Here is a 23,151-nt window from a genome sequence, read left to right on the forward strand (position 1 = left end):
AATGGCTAAATAATAAATGTTTTATGGAAATGAATTGTTCTCTTACAACGCTTCAAACTTGTTTTTCTCTCAGGTAAATAGTATTTGCGTAAATAATGCGAATAATACTTACATTCATTCTTTTTTCGACAAATTATTTTCGCAAATTTAAATGGTACATTAATTGTCAAAGTCGAATATACTGTCACTGTTACATTTCTTCTCTCTCCTTAGTCATTGTATTGTTTTATTATTTATTATTATCATCATTATTATTATTGTTATTACCATTATTTATTATTATTATCAATATCATCACTACTATTATTTATTATTATTATTATTGTTATTACCATTATTTATTATTATTATCAATATCATCACTACTATTATTTATTATTATTATTATTGTTATTACCATTATTTATTATTATTATCAATATCATCACTACTATTATTTATTATTATTGTTATTACCATTATTTATTATTATTATCAATATCATCACTACTATTATTTATTATTATTATTATTGTTATTACCATTATTTATTATTATTATCAATATCATCACTACTATTATTTATTATTATTATTATTGTTATTACCATTATTTATTATTATTATCGATATCATCACTATCATTATTTTTTATTATTATTATTGTTATTACCATTATTTATTATTATTATCATTACCATTATTTATCATTATCATCATTACTATTATTTATTATTGTCATTATCATCATTTGTGACTATTATTATTATTATTATCATTGAAATAGTTATACGATGTACTTGTAATGATGATGGTCGATGTAATTTTGGAAATATTTACGCATCGTTGTATTATGTATTCGCTTCATGAAAGTATTAGCACCCAAATAACTTGTTCAATTTGCACTTTAGAAATTATTAACAAAGTTCGAGAAGAAAGCTAGCCCACGTAATTCAATTTCAAGACTTAATAATAAAATTTTTAAATGGAAAAAAGAGATGAATTTGAGAAGGAACAAAATATTCTCTTACATCCATTCATTTCTTACATTTTTAATTTCAAGAATACAGGAAAATTTTTCAACTTTAACGATAATGTTTGAAAAAAAAAAAAAAAAAGTGTTCCCTTTTCTCAGATAATTTCCCGGATTTATAATTTAAATAGAAACGAACAAGTAATTAAAGAAAAAAATTATTTTCTTTTATAAGCAAAAAGTAATACATAAGAGAAATGTATTAAAGTTATTTCATTAAAATTGATATAATCAAATCTTTTATCACAAACCACAAAATTTCGCTTTTTTTCTCTGCTTTAATTGTATTTTGACATCAATGATTAATTAAAATTGAAAAGCAAACAATTAATGGATGATAAATAAGTTATAAAAGTAATCTTAATTAATGACACTAACATTTACATTTTAATTATTTAATTACAATTTCTTTATGAATGATTTTCTTAACAGTATTTTACATTTGGAATGTTTTGGTAATACATTTTGTGATTTAAAAAAAAAAAAAATCATTAATTGTTATCACGAGAACTCAACGTTATCAACCAATCATCATATGATTTAGCTTATGAGATACGATTATTTTATCAGAAATAACAAAATAAAATTTATAGTAAAAATTTTAAACGAAAAAATCTTGAAAAGAGATTGCAGTAAAGTAATTAGTTATCATATCAAATGATAAAATTGCGATAATAGTTATATATTTAATTTTTTTGTTATATATTTTTATAGTTATATAATAGTTATATATGTTATATAATAGTTATATATGCGATAATAGTTATATATTTAATTTTTTTGTTATATATTTTTATAGATAATAGTTATATTTTTAAAGTAATTAGTTACCAATTTTAAGCGATAATAGTTATATATTTATAACAAATTTGAAATTAAAAATGAAAAATTAGGCCAACTTTGAAGAGAATCTGTAAAATTTTAAATAAAAAAGTTTAGTTTAAATTTCATTGAACATTTGCTGTGCAAATAACAAATAACAAATATTTTTAAATGGAAATATATGAAATGTGAAAAAATAATGCAAACGAAATGACAAAAATGAGAAACGATGAACTAATGAAGCGATCATTTGATCAGTCGATCATTTGATCATTTGATCAGTTAAGTTTGATCAAAACAATAAGTTGTTGCATTGTTAGAGATAAATAAATAGATTGATCTAAGCATTTTAAATTTAAAAAAATTTTTAATTCTACCAAAAAAAAAGAAGAATAAGGAAAAAAATGACTGAGATCACTAAAAGTATTTCTTATCTATGAAAAATAAAAAAAAAAAAGAATGAAATTTGTCCATTTGAATGACAATTTTTGAAATTGGTAATTTACCATTCATATCATAGAAAGTAATCTTGACATGATATTATAAGGATGAAATGCTTCATTTTAAATGTATTAACCATATTTTCAATTTTACTGAACGCTTATCTTTTTAATCTCAATCAATAAATATTCGCTGAAAAAAAAAAACTTTCTAAATTGCTTGAAAATTTCAAAAATAACATCATTTGGAAAAATTTTTAATCAATTTCAAAAAATATTATCATAAAAATTTTCAATTATTTTGCTTTAAATTAATTAATTAATTTATTCCTCATTTTTACTCTTTTGTTTTAAACTTATTTATTATCATTTATCAAAAAAAAATTAATAAATGATTTAAAATTTAATAATTAAATTGAACTTGTTTGCTTTTTTATCATCTTCGTTCGTAAAAATTCTATATATATCAATACAAAGTGAAATTTGAATTTAACATTTAAATTAAATTTAGGTTGAATTTTCCATTTTAAATTGGATTTAAATTTATAAAATTCTTGAAATTTGTTTATTAGCTGAAATAATTAATTAAAAATTATCTTTCTGATCACACATATTGTCAATAAAGAATTTTAAATAGAAAATGAGAAAAAAAAAAATGAATTTAAAAAGGAATAAATAATAATTTCATATTCATATAGAAAGATGTCATTTCATTTACTTACACAAATTTAAATTATCTAACTTCTTGCTATTTTCATTTTACGACGTATGAATTTTGATTAGAGTATGGAACATTCATTTAATTAATATTCTTCAATTCAATGTTACAAATTCTTTTCGATACTTCAACTCGACTTTTCGGCACTCTTCTCGATTGGTCAGTTCAGATGAAAGAGGTCACAATGATATTATAGAATAAAATTAATCAAATAATAAACACAATAACAAACGAAATTCATTGTAATTATTTGAGACGTTAACTACTATCAATTCTAAAATTCGAAATTTGACCGAGTAATTTTATCATTGCAATTCTTTTCATCAATTTATATTAACAAGTAAATTAACAGAGAGAGAGAGAGAGAGAGAGAGAGAGGGATAGAGAGAGAAAAAAAGGAAATCCTCAGTAAAATGAAACGAAGAGTAATAGAATTGTAAATTTGAGTAATTTGAATTTAATATACAAACAAACCAATCGATTAATTTATTAGAAGAATGCAAATTAGAATTGAAATTAAATTTAATTAGATGAAAATAAAGTGAACAATATGTCTTGTAATGAAAGTTTTCTTTATTCCTAAAAAAAAAAAAAAAAAAAAATGAGAAAGTTTTGAGAGAGAAAAAGTCATAGATAAAAAAATTAACACTTATTTTTTTTCTTTATTGATCTGTTTGTTTAACAAATTCTTTCTCTTTTTTCTTTGAATATTTCTTAACTTCCTTAGAATTCACATGGCTTAGATAATATAAAAGAGATCTTATATGACCAAGACTGCTCTGTTTACACTAGGCTTTTGATTTTCGTAAAAAAAAAAAAAAAAAGAAAAAAGAAAACGAAGCAACTTTACGATGTGAATAAAGTTTTTATTAAATTAATTGAAAGATTTCATCACATATTTATAAAAATAAAAATAATTAAATTTGAATTAAATAATATTTCATAAATAATTAAATAATATACTATTTCAATATTTTGTCACATATTTTAAATATAAATTAAATCAATGAATGATATTAGCTAACTAATATACAAATTATCATATGTGAATCAATTTTAAATTTAACAAATCTTTTATTAGTAAAATCTAAATCATTCATTTTTAAATAATACATTGATTTACTATTTGTTATAATAATAAGCAATAATAATAATAATACATCAATAGAACAAATATATACGAATAATTCAATAATAGAATATTTTATTTATTTAAAATAAAAAATTGATAAAATAAAAAGAAAAATAATTGTTATTTTAATTTTTCTTACGTATAAATTAAAATTTTGTTAATTATTTTGCTAATGCAAAACCAATTCGTTCATTTCCAATATCATAAATTTGACAATATTGTCGAATAAATGGGTCACCAAATATCCATGTTGGACCAAAGCCATTACCTTCCATTGGAAAGAATGAAAAAATGCAGGTATTATTTTCAACCTAAATTTTATAAAAATTCAATAATTGTATAAAAATTTTTTAAAATAAATATAAACAATATTAATATATAAAATAAATATAAGCAATATTATTAAAATAAACATGAACAATATTATGTATTATTGTCAAATTTCAATTTCATTTAATAATTATTAATAATTAATTTTTCATTTATAATTTTTCTATCATTTATTCGCAAATATTTTTCCTAAATTAATGAAAAAAAGAAAAAAAAAAGGGAAATATACTTTTTGCTAAAAATATTTTTCCTAAGTTATTTAATCTGTTTAATCATAATTAATATTTTTGCTTAAATTTAAGAAATGTTTAAAACAAAAAAAAAAAAAAAATAGAAAATAAATTTTAAAAGAATTGAATTGTTTAATTTATTGTTATTTGAAATTTAGAACATACCATAACAATATAATTTTCTGATTGTACATTATATTCATGTGAACCAATAATTAATGTCACTGGTGGTGGCTTAGAATCACATTTTAAAAAGAACATTTCTTCATTTTGATTGTACTAAAATAAATTTCTTCCTTTTTTCTTTTTATATTCTTGATGTAATTAATTGTTTATTCTTAATGTAATTAAAATATTCTTAATGTAATTAATTGTTTATTAAAAATAAAATAAATAACTATTAAAAAATGTAACTATGATTAGTTGTATTAGTGATAATTGATTAATTTCATATTTAGAATAAAATCTATATTTGATTTTAATTAATTAATTCTAATTAATTACTAAAAATATTTTTTTTGATTGAAAACAAGAAAATATACTTTTGCTTTAACAGCTGCACCCAACTGATTAATAACACTTTTTGGCCCAGCAATTAACGATGTCCCAGTATCCGATATTGCTTCCCAAGTACCAGTAATGGAATATTGGCCAGCTTTAACACCACGTAAACGAAATTGCCAGAATGTTGCTGATGATAAGGGTTCATAATCAATAACTTTATCACAATTTAAATCATCTATAGCACCGTATGAGAAGACACCACCAAAAACATTTTCTTTTGCACCCTTTAAATATTTCATTTAAAAGTAATACTTTTTTTTTGTCAAAATAAAACTTTAAATTATCAAAATGCTCATTTTATTCATTAAAAAAAAAAAAAAAAGAAATGAAATAATTTTAGCCAACAATTAATGCTTAACTAAATGTATGTTTTTTTCAAAATTTTATTTAATACTTTTAAACATTTACATTTACCTTTATTTACTTTATAATATTCCAAACATTTACCTATCATAATTACTTTATAATACTTCCAAACATTTACCTATCTTTATTAATTATCAGTAAACTATTAATATTATAATGTGTAAAAAAAAATTTTTAGTTTTTAAGGTATAAATTTTAAAAGGAAATAAAATAAATGAAAGAGAATTTTTTCTTACTCGACGATCTAACCATACGGTAAAAAGTGGCAACTTCATAATACTTTGATTAATTGCAGCAATTAATGGTGGTGTGACACCATCTACAGCAATTGATGCAAATGCTAAGCCAACAATGCCATCCACTGGATCATCTTTAAACCCACTTAATTTTCGAGCCATACCAAATGTTATATTTGGTATTACTAATGAATCTTTCATAGTTGGTCCAAACTAAAAAGAAACGAATGAATAAAATAAACTTTTTAGTATGACAATAATTTTGCTAGTATTAAATACATAATCACTTTCATATACGAAAATTGTGATAATTAAATTGTTATTATTATAGAAAGGATAATTATTAGTGTCACTTCATTTAATATCGTTTTTGAAATTGTATTTTTGATAATAAACTTTTGTTATTAGTATGTATAACAGAAGATCTTCGAGATCGTTTATTTCCTAGTTCCTAGATTTTTTTTTTAGCTAATTAGGATTGAAAGACTAATAAAGAATTGAACCAAGTCAGATAATGATTATAATTTGTTATTAAAGGAACACAAATTATTTATTTCTATTAATTCTAATAAAAAGTAATTTGATTAATTAGTAAGTGAAATCTTTATACTTCAAAAAAAACTTATAGCATTTATTTAAAAAATTTATCATAGATATAAGATTCATGAAAACTTTTTAATTAAATTTGGTAAAGAGTAGTAATTTTTTTCAGTTATTTATTTATTTAATTCAAAATTTTCACCAGTATGTTCACTCATAAATTTATCCTTACTTTTTAGAAAAAAAAAATTAGATTGTACTAATCATTCTCCAATACAAGGAATAGTTTAGTAATGAAGCAATAAATCATACGTTATCCCAAAATAAATTTTATAAAATAAAAGAGCAAAAGAAATTTAAAAGAAATTAAAAATTTTAAGAATGGAAGAGAGAGAGAGAGAGAAAAGTTTTGATATTACTAACAGCAAAATAATCTTTTCCCAATAATCCCTGCGCATTTGATCCATCACCATATAGTATAGACCAGGTACGACCATCTTCTTGATAAGTTTTTGAAAGTGATGAATTGAAACGATTTTTTTGTAAGCAATCATCTGCGACACAATTAACTTCTGGAATCCAAACATTTGATGATCCTGTATCTAATACAACTAGAAATGTTTGTTGTCCAATAGGTGAGCCAAGCGATATGTTTGCAACATATTCCATATCATCGTAATCGTAAACCTAAATTATAACTATTCATCATTATCACTATCTTCTTTAATTATAAGTGAAAAAATAAATTAAAATTTAAGTTTGTTAATAAATTCATTATTACATTTTTTAAAACAAATCTAAAGCATTTAAAATACAAAAGAATATTTTATATAATTTTAAAAATTTTCGAACATTTCAAAAAACTGAAATCAATTTAACGATTCGATAGTTTCTTTCTTCCGTTTTTTGATAGAGATTTTTAATTAAGATCATTTTTTAATTAAAATAATATTTAAATAAGATATAAGCTATTGCATATTTCACTATTTTTCTATAATTGTCACTAATTTTTTTTTTTCAATTAATACCTTCCTGACTACTTGGAAAATTTTAATCTGATATGACCCAATCATTCTTATTACTTCATTGCTAGCAATCAGTAGCTAAACATCAAAAAAAGTTCAAATCAAACTCCTGCAAATTTAGTAAAAAATGAAAAAAATAATCGGTTGGGTACTTTTTGAAAAATAATGGACTGATTAGTGTTGATAATTATCAAACATCTGCTATCAGCTATTAACTGAAATAAATAATCTAGCAGAACGATTACATAATTATCAAAGAGTAAGAAATATTCATGTCATTCTCAGCATATAAGCTTAAATTTTTCATATTATTCACTTCTAAGATTAACTTTTAACTTTTATATTTTCAACTTGCATTTATACAAGATTATGCTATAGTTATGTTAGCAATAGAAGAGAAACTGGAAGAAGAATTAACAAAATTGATAATCTCGAGAAGGTTGGACCTGAATTTTCTGAGATGAGTCATTAATAATTTATTTATATAGCTTTAGAAAACTAATTTGCTTACTCTTTCTCCTATTTTTGTTCGTGATCGAGTAGCACGAAAATGATTCTTCTTTTTAAGATGTTTGGACCATAAACCTTTTTTAAAAAGTTTTTTTCGTTTACTTTCAATTTTTGTCAACTGAGTCTGCAAATAAATGATGGCAAAAAATATTGAGAAAAATTAATCATTTCTAAAATGATGAATAAACAAATGATTTTATAATAATATTGCAAGATAAGCTTCAGTAATATCAAATAAGTTAGTTTCAGATTTACTTAATGGTCGAATTAACTTAGTTAACTTACTCTGTGTACAGCAGCTACAATGCAAATCAGTACGGCTGCTATGATAAGTACCTTCATGAGTGAATAGCAAGTTTGTTGTATTTGTAATTAGTTAATAGAAACAAGAATTGAGTCCAAAATTTGCTGCAATATATTTTTTCAATCTTTTCAACTTTTAGACATAATTTTTGGACTTGGAAATGATACTTTTGGAAGCAAATATTACAAGAAGGAAACTTATGTGATACGAAAAAATATTGTTAATAATGAAATTTGCAACACTAACAGTAGGTACAAAGCGGTATTGTTTATGTGAAATGATTTCTCTCTCTTTTCCCTCTTATCAATTATGAAGTCTGTAGTTGCAAGTAGTTGCTCATTCCTCAATGTTAATATTGTGTATGCAAAGATATTTTGTTGATAATGTATAGAATGTGTTAGTATTATGTATTGTAAACAAAGAATATTTTTATTTGAATAATATTTTCAAGATAAATGAAGCAAACATACTGTAGGTTTGATTATGAAGTAGGGAAGGGTATAATATGAGTACTGTGAAATAGATCAACAATAATTTATAAATTCGTTTGCGATGATGGGAAAAAATAGGGTAAAAGTACTAAAATTATGTAGGGAAGAATAGAGCACGGGTACTGTACATTTGTGTAAGGAAGAGTATGGTATGAATACTGTACATTTGTAGACAGAAAATAGAGACGGGTGCTGTATATTTGTGTAAGGAAGAGTATGCTATGAATACTGTACAGTTGTAGACAGAAAATAGAGACGGGTACTGTACATTTGTGTAAGGAAGAGTATGCTATGAATACTGTACAGTTGTAGACAGAAAATAGAGACGGGTACTGTACATTTGTGTAAGGAAGAGTATGCTATGAATACTGTACAATTGTACAGAGAACAATGGAGCACGGGTACTGTACGTTTGTGTGAGGAAGAGTATGGCATGGGTACTGTGAAAGGAATCAACGGTACTATAGCTTTTATTATGAAAATAAGGAAGAATATGGTAAATAATGCTCGAATATAAATAAACAAATGATTATTTGCATAACTAAGGTAACTACCATTACCGTATTATTTCTCAAACAATTTCACCCATTGAGCAGTATAGTAGAGCAATGTGCATAAAAGTAAATATTTAAATTTAACTTGAAACAACTAGCAAATTTGGATTTAGCAAAGGAGAAAGTGCAAATATTATGCATACCATCTAAGATAAATGGTACATCTATTTTCATTAATCAACAAATGTTACTGCTTAGCTCTTGTAAATTAGTCCATTTTTATTATGTTCAAATTAATTATACAATAAATATTACGAAAATATGTGCAGTAGCATTCAATAACTGACGTGTCCTGCGTGATCTGTACACGTAAGCGTTATCAACTGATAATGTTGTGATACTATCAGTACTCACACATTTCAAATTCAGAAGCGAGCGATGATAAAATCCATCACAGTGTTTAGCATTGGAGCATTGCTCGACTTGCTACTTTCTGCTGATTGTTTAAGAATACTTTTTTGTGGTTTTGGTTTATTCCGTGTTTTGGGTATTTTACTCGTTGACTTGGGTATTTTCAACTTTAAACTAGTTTAATGATGTGATTTAATACTATTAATATTAGCAGTAAGTCGAAATTCAGGAAAAATTTAAGAAGCTATGTATTGATATGTTGTTTGTATTTGAAATCGTTGTATATTTGTTACATACGATAATAACTTTTGTTAATATTACTTATGAGAAAAGTTTTTCTTTTGTAGGTACTTGGAATATATCAACGAAATGGATGAGGATAGCATGAAGAAGTTGCACGAAGTAACTTATTTGTTATCTGTTTATCTTTTAATATTTTCTTTATTCTTGTTGTGACAAAGCTAAACGGTTACAAATGTCATGAAAGATTTAAATGTTTGATATTCTTAGCTTTTAATTCAGTAAACTCAACTTTTAGTTCATAGAAAATACCTTTTACAATTACTACTTAGTAAATTGTTTCTCAAATTAATGTATTCGCAAAATCATTTATATTTATGCTTTCAATGATTACATTTCATTTCAGAATAAGACGGGTGGTGAAGCAGGAAATGAACAGGCTGAAAAAGCGAAGGAAGCTGCCGAGCGTGAGGAAAATATGAAAAACCGCATTCTTTCACAGGTTTGACAATTTTTCATCTGTTTTATATTATCTTATTCTCGTTATCATTACTGTTACATACATAGCTCGGAAAGTCATCGCGGAAGTTCATCGAACTTTTTCATCACATTGCTCTAAGATTCGCTTATTTGACTTGAAACATTCAACTTATGATTTGCAATTTAAGTAAACAATTTGTTACGTTCAATGTTTTGCAAGTTGTAGGTTCTTGATCAAAATGCAATGGCTCGGCTAAGTAATTTATCTGCGGCAAAACCTGAAAAAGCTAGGATGGTGGAAAATATGATCGTACAAATGGCAAGGTGGGATATTTTCCCTAAGGTTTTTTTTTACATGACGATCTAAAATGAATTCTTTGCACATTCGTGATACTGTTCCTTCTTTCTCATCTTTCAAATTTGTCCTACAATGCAGAGAGACTTCTGACAGATGACAATTTCCATCGAATCTATGAAGATTACTTTTTTTTAGTTTTTATCCACTCGAGCTCAGATGTCATTGTAATTTTATGATCTTTTCTAATAGTAATGGATTTTTGATTTGTAATATAGTATCGACAAATCATTCTTTCTACCAATAAATTATTTTCGTCATATACTTTTTTATTTAGAAGAGGACAAATAGTGGGTAAAATGAACGATGAAAAGTTAAGGCAATTGCTGAGTCATTTTTCAGAACGTACTCGACAAACAACAACTGTCAAGGTAAATTCTTTTCATGCATTCTTTAATTAGAAACTTTACAACCTTCAATAGAAAGTTTCCAAAGACTACTGAAAATTTTAAACTTCCTTACAGTTCGATAGAAGACGAGCAGCCATCGACTCAGATTCCGATTGAACTAGTCCATGTCATATTTTTTTTGTATGCTTTTATAGAAATTATCTGGAATTTTGTTAGTTATTATGGTGATGTCGGTATAATTTGGAGCTTAGCTTGACAAAATGCCTAATCTATTATATGAATATCTTACCTAAGATCATCTAGTTTCCAAGAATATTGATTCGCTGAGTTATGTTTTGATCATAAGTCTCACCATCCCTTATTCACTTGATAAGTGACAAAAGCTATAGTAATGCCAGATTTTTGGGCTTGTTGACTGTTTTGATGATTTCGGTACATACTTGTTACCACTCAGTTATTTGCAATATTTAATGTTCTTCGAGAACTTTTTATTTCCGTATTTTGTTTTTTCTCGTATTCCAAGATGCAATGCATTCGAAATATTGCTTTAATCCTGAAAGAAAGATTACCAAAACCGTTTAAAGCATTATGCCATCTGCAGAGATATTTAATATTCGTTGAGAACTGCTACCTGGTTTAATTAGTTTCATTATGCAATTAAGTTCCATTAGGAGTGAAACTATATTAGATTCATTGTAGAAACCCACTGACTTTATATTCAAAGAAACTGGTTTTATGGATAAGTAGAAAGTGGAGATTTTTTCAGGAAAATTGGGGTCTTGTCTTTTATAGTTCTAAAATTTCATTCTTAGTTTTATAGGAAAATAAAGTTAGTTATCACTGAAATTTCAAAAATCTTAAAGGGAGTGGTTGTAATTTACATGCTATTTTAAAAAAAAGAACAATTTTGGCCTTTATTTCAGTTACAAAATCAATATATGAAAAACCAAATATCACTGCAATCGTCTCCAATATTCCACCTTCTGCATATCGCAAATCCTAAAAGAAAAAACATCTATTTGGGATTCACTTGACGGCTCTACTTTAGTTTAAGAATTTCTCAGCATCTCGGACGAGCGGAATTATATAAGTAGGCTGTAGTCTGTTAGAATTCAGAATCGATCTGTTGAAAATTGAAATCTCAGTCGAATTTGCAAAAGAATGATAAATCTCGGATGAAGCAATAAAATCAAGGAAAGATTCTGTCATCAAACGAAGTTAGTCTGGGAAAAGTACATACCGCAATAAAGTGTGAGGAAAAGCCTCGTATCTTAAGTTATTTATTCTTCATTAAATATGCAGCATCGTCGGTTCCTAGCAAGATGCTGAATGATAATTACTGTTTGTTGGATGCAAACAGAGAGAACTATTGAATGGAAATAATGAAAGAGATGCATCTTACGGGCTAAGTTGATCCGCAAATGAGCGAAGTGCTTTGGCTGTTGTCATATACTCCTTAGTATCTGGTAAAGCAGCACTCATTTCGATTAACAAAGAATCCGATAATGGCTTCAGAACATTAGGATCATAAGTTCCTATTTTTTCAGTTCGTGTAATATTGTTAATGATAATCTGAAATTTGGTCTTGGTACATCTTTTTGACAATCAAAATGACATAAACATTTCTGCTAAAAAATGGGAATGACTTCCTTCAACCAGTCAGCAACATTTACCTTTATATATCCTTTTGTAAATAGATATCCTTTTGTAAGGTATTCATAGTCCATCCTGAAAATAAATCATAAAGAAAAAGTCTAACTTGACTTTTAAGGGTTCAATTTTTTCAAATGCGTACGTTAAAATATTAGCTGACATGTCTTCGTGAATCTTCATAGTTTTGGAAGGTACGTCTAACTCATATATACCCATCAAATATAGAATACAGAAAGATGTAGGCCAGATTCACCTTAGTCCTAATGTTTTTACAAATTCCATCATATTGCTGGAATAAATTAGCGAATCAATAGATTTTCGTATAATAGTAGGACAGTGAACATCTGGTTCCGCCGCTCCCATATATCGGAAATGCCACTGAAAGCTGTTTGCATCTGGTCCGCCAAATTTTCGCCTTAAGCGAACTGTTACATCAGGGTCTTGGCCCGTTTCTGGAAAAAGCAGTAAGGAACTATGTCAATACGATGATGTCATGACAAAAACTTTTAGTATACGAAACAAATAGATTTAAAGTCTCTAATTCAAATATTTCTCTCTACATATTGATTCTATGTTTATAGTCATAGTCACAGAAAAAAAAAAAAACAGTATATAGTCATAGGAAAAACAGCTAGATCAACTCGAATTTTGATTTATAATGCTCAAAATTCTAGAACTACGAGTCAAAATAACTTAAATCCACGTACTGAGGCTAAAAACCATTTCATGTTCGTTAAATGAGTGCTGTCCGGGATCACAGAGACCACGTAATCGTTGCAGAAGTTTCTCCTCATGCTCTTTTAATACACTTCCATATAATATACATTCCTTCAACAAATCACTTTTCACATCTATCCATTTACCGATAACAGTGATTATGTTCAATAAATCAAATTAAATGAAGAAAAAAAAAATTGATGTGAATTACAACCTTGCATTGATAAGTTGAACTTGACGGAGATGTGCTAGTAATAAGCGGAACACTGGCAATAATTTCACGACTACGTTCCGGAAATCTTTCCATTTACTGATCGATTACAAAATGATCTGATGACTGAAATAGATTGTATATGATCAAAATGACTGGCCATATAACTAAGTGTCATAAATGAACAATTCTATCGATAATCTAACTACACGAAATGGGTAAAACTCAAATATGATTATGACTAAACGATTGATTGCCTTTACGGCCAGAATCATCACCTTAGATCAGACTAATGATAATTAATTAGACAAACAAGTACAAATCTAAATTACCGGTAAACAATCTTTGCACCTTTACCTCATCTTCTGAAAATCTTTTCCATGCCTTCTATCAGGCCGATTGATACTTCTCGGCCGGCCGCCAGTCCGTCAAACTTTGTTGAAATAATTGAAGTATTGCAAAATATCTTCAGATAATGAGAATATTTTGCACTGTAGGATTTTGTTTTATTTAAATTATTTATTTAATTCATATATAGATTCCTTCAGCTTAAAGTTTATTTGTCTTACGTATTTAATTTTACAATTAAATTCTTGCATTTTAGGAGAATAGCTCTTTTATTCATCTAATCTTCTTTTTTGTTTTATAAAAGAATTACACTTTTTGTAAATCGCTCAATTATATAAGAAGTTAGGATCATTCATATCTCAATCAGTTATTATTTGAATCAGTTTCAATCAAACTACTATTAATTTTATCCGTGATGTTATCTGTTTATCGTTTTTTAACATCTATAGAATAAATATTCCCTAAATTGTTATATTTTTGTTCCATCATTGTTATTATTATTACTGTGTCATCATTCGTTGAAAGTGAATTGAGTAGGAAATGAAGTTTGAATTGAAGTTTGCTATCAAAAATTAAGGAAAAAAAAGGAAAAGTGAAATCATACAATGGTTTTATACCCTTTATAGTAAGCATTGCCTTATAACAAAAGTGTATGATTACAGTGAGTGAAGAGTTTAATAAAGAAAGTTTGACGACATTTTACTCTTTTTATAGTGAAAATTGATCTATAAAATTATATGAAATGCTTATAAAAGTAATTATTTTTGGTGCCACGAGCCGGGAAATGTCTGCAACTATAGTACTAAGCGCACGACCGGCAAAAGAAAAATTGGAAGCTCTTCTCAAAGAAGTCCAAGAAATGGATCTGACGCCTTCGGAGCAAATGTTGACCAGAGAAGAAACCCGTCAACAGCACGAGGCTCGAAAAAGAATTATTGAAGCAAAAATAATGCGTCTCAAACTGCATATTGGCACACTTGAGACAATTAATGCTAACTGGGTCCAATGCATACAACAGGTTCTAGCAACGAAGAGAAAGGAAGAGGAAGACAAATACGTCAAAATGGTCGAAGATAAAAGAGGTATTTTAAACTTAATAAATGAAGGCGAAGTCATCATAACCTTAAGTATGTATATGAATAACTCAGAGTTAGTAATCCAGCGTCTTAAAGAAGGCGAAATAAAGGAGTAATCAACTCAAATAACCCCTTACCCAACTGTTAACTTACCTCAACTACCACTGCCTACTTTCAGTGGTAACCCTAAGATGTGGAGAGGATTCTGGAGCAGCTTTGAAGCTGCAGTCCATTTACAAAAAATACCAGACATCCAAAAATTAAATTAATTGCATGTCTAAAGGGAGATGCCTTATTGGCTGTTAGAGGTTATGATATAACCCCAGAAAATTATGATGTGATGCGAAAAGTCCTTATTGAAAAATTTGGACAATCACATATCATTAAAAAAATCGCTCTACAATGAGTTATATTCCGTCAAGAAGAATGATCGAGAATGGAAGATAATAGTTGAAGCTACTGAAAGAATACTTCGACAACTTGAAGCAATAGGTGAAAATCTCGAACAATCCAATATTGAAATTATCATTGAAAATAAACTGCCTGCCTGGATTCTGGACAGAGTGTATCAACAAAAGGAACAAGAAATATGGTCAGTAGCTAAGCTAAGACATTTCTTAGTAAAACTGATCCAAAGAAACGAAGAAGTTACAAGAAGCCAATCCCTTGACATCATGAAAGAGAAAAGGGAAACTAAAAGTAAAATTGGTCCACTAATCAGCAATATTTTACAAAAGAAACTTCGGCTCTAACTATAATAACACCGCAAACACATAGAAAGGTTAATACGAAGATTAACAAAACTCAAAGACCATGTGCTTTTTGCAATAGGAACCATTGGGATAATGAATGTCAAACCTATCCTAATCTAGAACGAAGAATGCAACACTGAAAGTAAACAACGCCTGTCTAAGCTGTCTTTAACCAGGACATACGACAATCAATTGCAAGACAAGAAAACGTGTATGTTTTTATTGCAAAGGTCACCATAATACTGCATTATGCTGTACTAAGTATAACGATCAAGAACAATCAATAGAGCGAATCGAAGAAGATCGAAAGACGGCAAAAGTAGTCAATTCAATAATAAAACATTCGAAAGGGAATGACAGAGAAGTTTTGCTTTTTAGCAAAGAAGTTGAAGCAATTAATTTAGATATGACAGAGGTACTCAAGCAACGTGTATATCGAAGAAACTAGCAAAAAGATTACATTTAGAGGCGCAGAGATTAGAGCCCCTATTGAAGAAGAAATTGTAATAATAAACGAATCAAACGCTCCTCGTGGTACCTGGAAATTAGCAAAAATAGGGAACTCAATAAGGGACAAGATAAGATAAGAAGTGCTCTAACAGAGTTACCATGAGGAAGATTAATGAATCGATCTATTAATATGTTATATCCATTGGAAATTCAACAGAAAGAAGATGCGAAGGACAAATCAGCAATATCGAAAGATGCAATAAATGGAACTGATAAACGAGAGGAACCCATAGCTAAACGAACTAGAAGTGCTACGAAACAAAAACAAACTTCAACAAAAAACGAAGAATGACTCAAATCCTTCCATCCGAAATCTCCAAGTTGAATTTCTTCTTCGTCGTGGGAGTGTCGCGGATTTTAACATCGCGAAGCACTAAATAAATGTTAACAATGCTTAATATAGCAATCCATTGATATCTTTTACAATTCATCGTAATGGTTTAATTGACTTTTGATCTTATATCAATTCATATACTATGAGCATCTATCATGTAATGTCTATTGCAACTCATAGTAGCCACTTATCATAATGTCTGGACAAACCATTGTACTTTCTTTCGTGATATCCATTTAATTCATCGTGATATGCATTTTTAAACCTATTGTTAAAGTTACTTACTATCATCATTTGTATAAAAATGTCTAATTATAAACTAATCGCACATTTTAACATATATAATATAAGATAATTGCTATATAAGGATCACCCTTGTTAAAAGATTGGGGATATGTATAATTTATCGCCAAGGACCGACGATTCCAATTTCAATTGTTCTCTATCAACGTTTTGTCCTATTACATCTATTAATAAAGAAATTGGTTTATATTTCTGTTACCTCACGCATTTACATTTACATCCAACCAATCTCCCTACGATCAAACATCTCTCCCAATATTATTAATTAAACAAATCAAAACCTTCCACGACTTTGGAACATTTCTGTAATATTTCGATATTGCAAATAAGCTAATTGAACAAAGAGCTTACAACATTTTTTTTTGCCTGATTTGAATTTTTATCTGATTTATATTCAAAGTAATCTACAGCATAAAAAGTTTTTTGTTAACAAAGTATAACATTTTAGATTACACAAAATAAGCTTAGTACAATTGGAGGATGAATGTTGGATAAATGATTTCTCACCAATTAAAGTATAAAACTAAGCAGTTTTATATTTGCTTTTATATTTGCAATTTTATATTTGTCTGAGAAATATTCAAAAAAGAGAATTTTTAGTCTAGAAAAACCTTGTGAATTTAATTCAAAATTATTTTGATAGAATTATGTTTCAGCTTTTTTTTTTTTTTTTTTGATAAGATCTAATTCATCAATTAGAAGTTAATTAATAAGAGTCTGTTCTAGATACATCGAAGCATGTAACATTGCAGCGTTAAGATAACACACTGTCTATCTGGATGAATTACTGGTTTCAGTAATTAAGAGGATTCAGGAAAGGAAGCAGTAAAGGATATCAAACTTTAAACATTATGCAAACATTTGTGGTACATGTTCATTCCAATTATCTAACATTTTGACTTTTTACTTCTCATGAAAATAATTAATGAGGCAAAGGTTTTTTAACGTTTGAAAAATGATACCATTTTGTTAAGTGAGGAATCAATCTATTATCAGGTAACACTGTTTTTCATTTCGATTTCTAAAAAACTAGGCAAGTTACCTATATTCATCTATTATTTGAAAGCCGAAATAATTTCAATAATTTCATTTCAGCACATTATTCTCTTATTTTTCTCGGCACAAATTGATTCATTAATAAGTAACAATACAAACAATGCAACATTAATTAATTTTACTTATTTTAAACTGGCTGTAACAAGAAAAAAAATTAGCTGTAACAACGAAATGAGCATCCAATTAGAGCAATTATTTATTTATTTTTTCTACTTCATTTCCGGTCTCATTTTCAGATTCTGTGTTCATTTTTTTTTCCCTAAAAACAATGCTTTTTAACGATTATTTCTTTTCATCTTAAAAGCAACGCACAGCTTATTCATATCTTAACTTTAGCTAGTAAAATTGAAAATTGAAAATTGTACAAATCATTATCACTTACTGTTTGGCGTAGATTCGATAAAAACACCTTCCAGCACTGATTTTGACATACATTTTAAAGGTCTGTCATAGTGAAGACAAGCTGCCATTTGCAAATATTTTCGTGATTCAACCTCTTCTGCATTCTGTAATTAAATACACAATTTTGACTAATTTATAGTTATAGGTATAACTTACATAAGAATTGTTGGTAACCATTAAACTGCAGTATTTTTTGTTAGTAATTTAAAAACTACTTAGCTAGTGAATAAAATAAAGAGAAAAACCTTTAGTAAAATGATTAGATCAATAGCGAACAGGAAAACGAGGAATAAAAATATACAACCGGATGAAAGGAAGCCGTATGCTTCAATTTTTACATCAATGCATATATTATAAACTTTCTCTTTCTAAAATTTCACTCTCTCTACACTGAAATAAATAAAATAGACTGAAAGTATAAAATCATAATTTAAACTTTATCTAGTATAAGCGATTGAAGAAATATTTTCTTAATTGAATTGATTCATAAATTGAATGACATTTGTACCAAAAATCTGTTAATTCTAATATTATGTTCCAAATATCTGACGCACATCGAATCCATAATAGCTCGAATTTCAGCTCCTGATGACATATAAAACTGCAAATTTCACTTAAAATAAAGCTTAAAATAAACATCTGTAATTAATTAATTAAAATTTTATGATGTCATGGATATCAATGAATTATATTTAATTAGTTCGTTCACAGAAGGTAAAATGTATGTAATTCATCTGATGTAAATATTTGGAAATAATTCACCTCAATGACGGAAAAAACGCAAAAAATAGAAATTTCAACTAAATCAAACATAGCTTCCTCCATCAGATCTTCCTCTTCAGACATACACCGTAAAAACATTAATAATAATAAAATTGGAAAGGCCAAAACAACACAACCAAATATGACAAATCTAAAATTATAAATTTAAATCATAAATCTAGAAAAAAAAATTTATAAATTGAATGTTCCAATTCATATGACATACTAAAATGGATAAAATATGATTTTACTACTTTTCAACAATAATATAATAGTTGTTAAATTAATTAACTTCAATAAAATTTCTTTAAGCTGTCATTTTTTTTTTTGCTAAATACATTTCTGATCAGTTTTATCAATGTGAAATTCTATAAAGATACTTCTCGTTATCACTCGTTGTTATAATTATATCAAAATGAGACTGAAATTTCATGCGAAAATCCAAATCAAAGCAAACAAAAATATAAATAAATAAATAATAAAAAGGAAAAAGGTAGAAATGCACATTAAAGAGGAGTGGGAAAAGTACTTAAATTTGTCCATTGAAAGGCTTTAATATTTTAGTAGTATTTTCATCCTCGAAAATTTCAAAATGTTGTTCAGTTTGATTCATTGATAAATTTAATGCTTGAAAATAACGAGTAGTTTCTATAATCCTTCTGACAAATGTTTTCTGATCATTCCACCAATGTGGCATTATTCGACAAGTTTTCTTCAGTGGTATCTTTTCCGCTACTGATTCAATCATTTCTATTTGAAAATATTAGCATAAATTAGGAAGAGTAAATGTCAATATAATGTTATATTTTTTTTAAAAAAAAAGTAATGAAATAAAGAAATAATTAAAAAAGAAACAGCAAGGAAAAGTATTAACCTCCTTTAATTATAGGTATATGATAAGTAAATCGTAAACAAGGAAATGCATATACAATAAACCAAGCGCAAAATAGAAGAATAAGAGCAATCAAACGTAAAAACGTGTATTCCATACAACTTGGAAAGAAATATTTCTGTGCAGTAGTTTTTTCTGCATTGTAGTTTATTATACAATATTAAAACATATTCATATTTCTATCAAAATGCTATTCTTAATAATTTAAACTTCATTTTACAAAACTTAAATGATATATAATGCTTAAGGATTTAACTTATATTTCAATATGTTACAGATATAAATTAATATATTTTTAGTCGTAATGCAAAGGTAATAAAATAAAATAGAAGTATTGCTAATGAAATTAAAATTTCAACATTCAGTTCCAATAGATAATAAATAGAAACTTTATTTAAAGTTTTTTTTTTTTTTTTTTTTTTCTAATAGTCTCAGTATTATTAATCAATCATTGTAAATTTGATTTATATTACTTACCAGAATTCTTACGACGTGGCAATCGATTAGTTTCTGAACGATTAATTTTTTCCGCTTTCAATGATTCCACTGATTTTACTTTTCGTCTTGAAAGATTTTGCGCAATTGGCTTTAGATCATCATGCTTTGCAAATAATGGCGCTATTTCTATTTGCGAAAAATCGGGAAGAACTTCAAATGTAAATTATTATATCTATCATTGATAGTGATAAGAAATTTGAAGTCATTCTAATCATTTATTAGTCTTTCCTAAATTTATTTGCTCTATTTGATCTCTTTTTCATCCAATGAAAAAAATAAAAATAAAGTGATAATCTGTACATTATAATAATAAGTTAAAAAAAAAAAAAACAGAAAACAGATATTGCTAAGTAAATATTCAAATAAATAAAATTTATTTTCTTTAATGGTCACAATTAAACTAATAAACTAACAATAATTGTATTATTACCTTGATTACCAATTGTACGAACTGATAAATTGCTTGGAATTTGATGATTTATTACATTTAATTTATCATCTCTAAATTTCTTCTTAGAAAATTTCTTCTCCTTTAATTGACTGTTTAATATTTGTTGTTTGGATGTTTTCAAAATATCTTTGGTAGATATTTTCGAGATTATTTCATCAGCTTTAGATGATATTTCTGTCAAATTCATCGTTTTTGATTCCATTTCATCCGTTGATTGTGTTTGTTCAGAATCTGATTTTTCTTGTGTTAAAGAAAGATTCTTTGAAATAGACTGTTGGCTTCTATCTGATGAAATTTCAGCATTTGTATTTGTAATTCGTACAGATATATCGTTGCTATTGCCATTTCTACAAATATTTAAATATGATAAAATTAGGAAAAAATGAAATTCGATGAATTAAACATTTCAAAAACCTTTGTTTAATAGCTTTTCGACTATTTTTCATACTGCTAATGAGAAATTGACATACACAAACAACCAATATTTTCACAATAAATCCATCAAATGTAGTCATAAAACTTTTTACCTAATATAATTCCATTAATTTGCATAATTTTACAACCAAATGTATGCCTGTAATAAGTATGTACCTTTCGTATAATTATTTTTCTTTTTTCACATTTAAATTTAATTGGATGGGAACAATTCATAATCTGCAAAAAAAAAGAGAGAAACTGTTCCTAAATTGAAAATAATTTCATATCACTTATACAAACTTTGATGAAAAGAAAAAAACAATCGTAATTTTTGAATTTAAATTGCAAAAATTTCAAAATTTTCATTTTTTATTTTTATATTGAATGAAGACTTTTTGCATTATCATATTTGAAATTTTTATCTTTCAAAGAGAAATTCTTTCGTTACAGATTTATAAAAAAAGAAAAAAATTTTTCCAACAATTAGTATTTGAAGAAGATAAAATATATATGATGAAGGATCGATTGACTTAAGCAAACAGCTGGCAGAATAACAATTTCAGCAATACAAAAAGTACAAAATGGTATAGATGAAGAATAAATCAGTAGTTTACTTCTTTCTCACCATTTCAAACGTTGTTTCAATTTCTTATCATATGAAAATACTAAGTAAATAAATGTTAGCCTATTGTTTTGTTAATTTAAAACTTCAAATTATCTTAGATAATGATAGTATTTGTGTTTTGTATTAATACATGCGGAAATTTTAGCAATGAAATATAAGACAAAAAATAAAAAAAATAAAATAAAATCGATACTTGCCAATATTTGCTAATAAGATTGAGATTTGCCTTTTGTAAACATCAAATATTTGATGAATAATTCTAGTGAAGTGAAAAATATTTAAATCATTTGTAAGTAGTAATTAATTTTACTAGTGTTATAACAATTTATTTTCATTTCATTCAATCATAGTAATTTAAATTCAGCTTAAGCAATTAACCATTCAATCATATTAAAATATAATAAAATATTTGACATTTATAGAAGAAATCTTTTACTGGGAATGAGAAAGTAGCAAGAAAATTGATTGTATATTGAAAAAAATGTTTTAATCCAATAATCCTTTCTTAACTTCTCCTACTGAATGATCAATCTAATAAAAAAATCTTTTTTTCTATTGCAAATCATTTAAAAGAGAAAGAATGTCTTCGATCACATTATTAACTTTAGCTGATGAGTAATCACTTTAATTTTAACTGATGAATAATCACTTTAACTTTAATTGATGAGTAATCAGCTTGCTTCTATCATCTTCATGATAGTTTTCCCAATAAAATGAATTGTTTGCAATATTTTTATGCAATCTTTAGCTCTTATTCTAATTATATTTTGATTAATGGTACTAAAATTAGTTAAGTAGAAGGATGAAGGTATTACTGCAGAGAGAGAGAGAGAGTGTGTCGGAGAGAGAGATTAAAGTATCGTTGATTTATTAACATATCGCTATGCATCTTTATTATTTATATAAATCATTGATCAATTATGATATGAAATAATGAGCACTTAAATATGTGACAATAATTTAATGACTTAAAATAAGTTGGAATATAATTCCTTCTTTTCCATTATTTTCCTTTTTGTCTTTATAAGTTTTTTTTTTTTTCATTCAATTAATTCACTCGAATTTTTTTCTTCAATATTAGGTTGATTTCCATTT

At 26.4% G+C, this 23,151-nt stretch overlaps 5 protein-coding genes across 5 annotated transcripts; 2 read left to right on the forward strand and 3 right to left on the reverse strand.

Annotated features, from left to right (window-relative positions):
• Positions 1-4,284: 4,284 nt before the first annotated feature.
• Positions 4,285-8,266, reverse strand: Bm7467 (Pepsin A precursor, putative; the record flags this gene model as incomplete). Its single annotated transcript, XM_043076467.1, has 7 exons — positions 4,285-4,434; positions 4,849-4,962; positions 5,226-5,471; positions 5,850-6,062; positions 6,813-7,076; positions 7,926-8,048; positions 8,210-8,266. The coding sequence occupies 7 exons, from the start codon at positions 8,264-8,266 to the stop codon at positions 4,285-4,287; spliced, it is 1,167 nt and encodes a 388-aa protein (XP_042932401.1).
• Positions 8,267-9,993: 1,727 nt separating this feature from the next.
• Positions 9,994-11,205, forward strand: Bm3026 (Double-stranded DNA-binding domain containing protein; the record flags this gene model as incomplete). Its single annotated transcript, XM_001902417.1, has 5 exons — positions 9,994-10,026; positions 10,271-10,366; positions 10,571-10,668; positions 10,977-11,070; positions 11,164-11,205. The coding sequence occupies 5 exons, from the start codon at positions 9,994-9,996 to the stop codon at positions 11,203-11,205; spliced, it is 363 nt and encodes a 120-aa protein (XP_001902452.1).
• Positions 11,206-12,002: 797 nt separating this feature from the next.
• Positions 12,003-13,992, reverse strand: Bma-mdt-18 (Mediator protein 18, putative; the record flags this gene model as incomplete). Its single annotated transcript, XM_043076468.1, has 8 exons — positions 12,003-12,048; positions 12,452-12,621; positions 12,723-12,777; positions 12,956-13,154; positions 13,410-13,530; positions 13,634-13,685; positions 13,742-13,756; positions 13,988-13,992. The coding sequence occupies 8 exons, from the start codon at positions 13,990-13,992 to the stop codon at positions 12,003-12,005; spliced, it is 663 nt and encodes a 220-aa protein (XP_042932402.1).
• A 770-nt stretch (positions 13,993-14,762) lies between these two features.
• Bm17357 (Uncharacterized protein) lies at positions 14,763-15,806 on the forward strand (the record flags this gene model as incomplete). Its single annotated transcript, XM_001902420.2, has 2 exons — positions 14,763-15,060; positions 15,511-15,806. The coding sequence occupies 2 exons, from the start codon at positions 14,763-14,765 to the stop codon at positions 15,804-15,806; spliced, it is 594 nt and encodes a 197-aa protein (XP_001902455.2).
• Positions 15,807-18,254: 2,448 nt separating this feature from the next.
• Bm626 (Uncharacterized protein) lies at positions 18,255-21,460 on the reverse strand (the record flags this gene model as incomplete). The annotated part of the gene is given in 11 exon segments (XM_043076469.1): positions 18,255-18,268; positions 18,392-18,515; positions 18,657-18,779; positions 18,792-18,801; positions 18,966-19,012; positions 19,174-19,247; positions 19,813-19,923; positions 20,048-20,200; positions 20,543-20,713; positions 20,994-21,361; positions 21,429-21,460. Coding segments are annotated over 11 exon segments (1,227 nt in total).
• Between the last annotated feature and the right edge of the window lie 1,691 nt (positions 21,461-23,151).

Source organism: Brugia malayi, assembly GCF_000002995.4.
Source record: "Brugia malayi strain FR3 genome assembly, contig: Bm_v4_Chr1_scaffold_001, whole genome shotgun sequence".
In the NCBI taxonomy this organism is placed as follows: domain Eukaryota; kingdom Metazoa; phylum Nematoda; class Chromadorea; order Rhabditida; family Onchocercidae; genus Brugia; species Brugia malayi.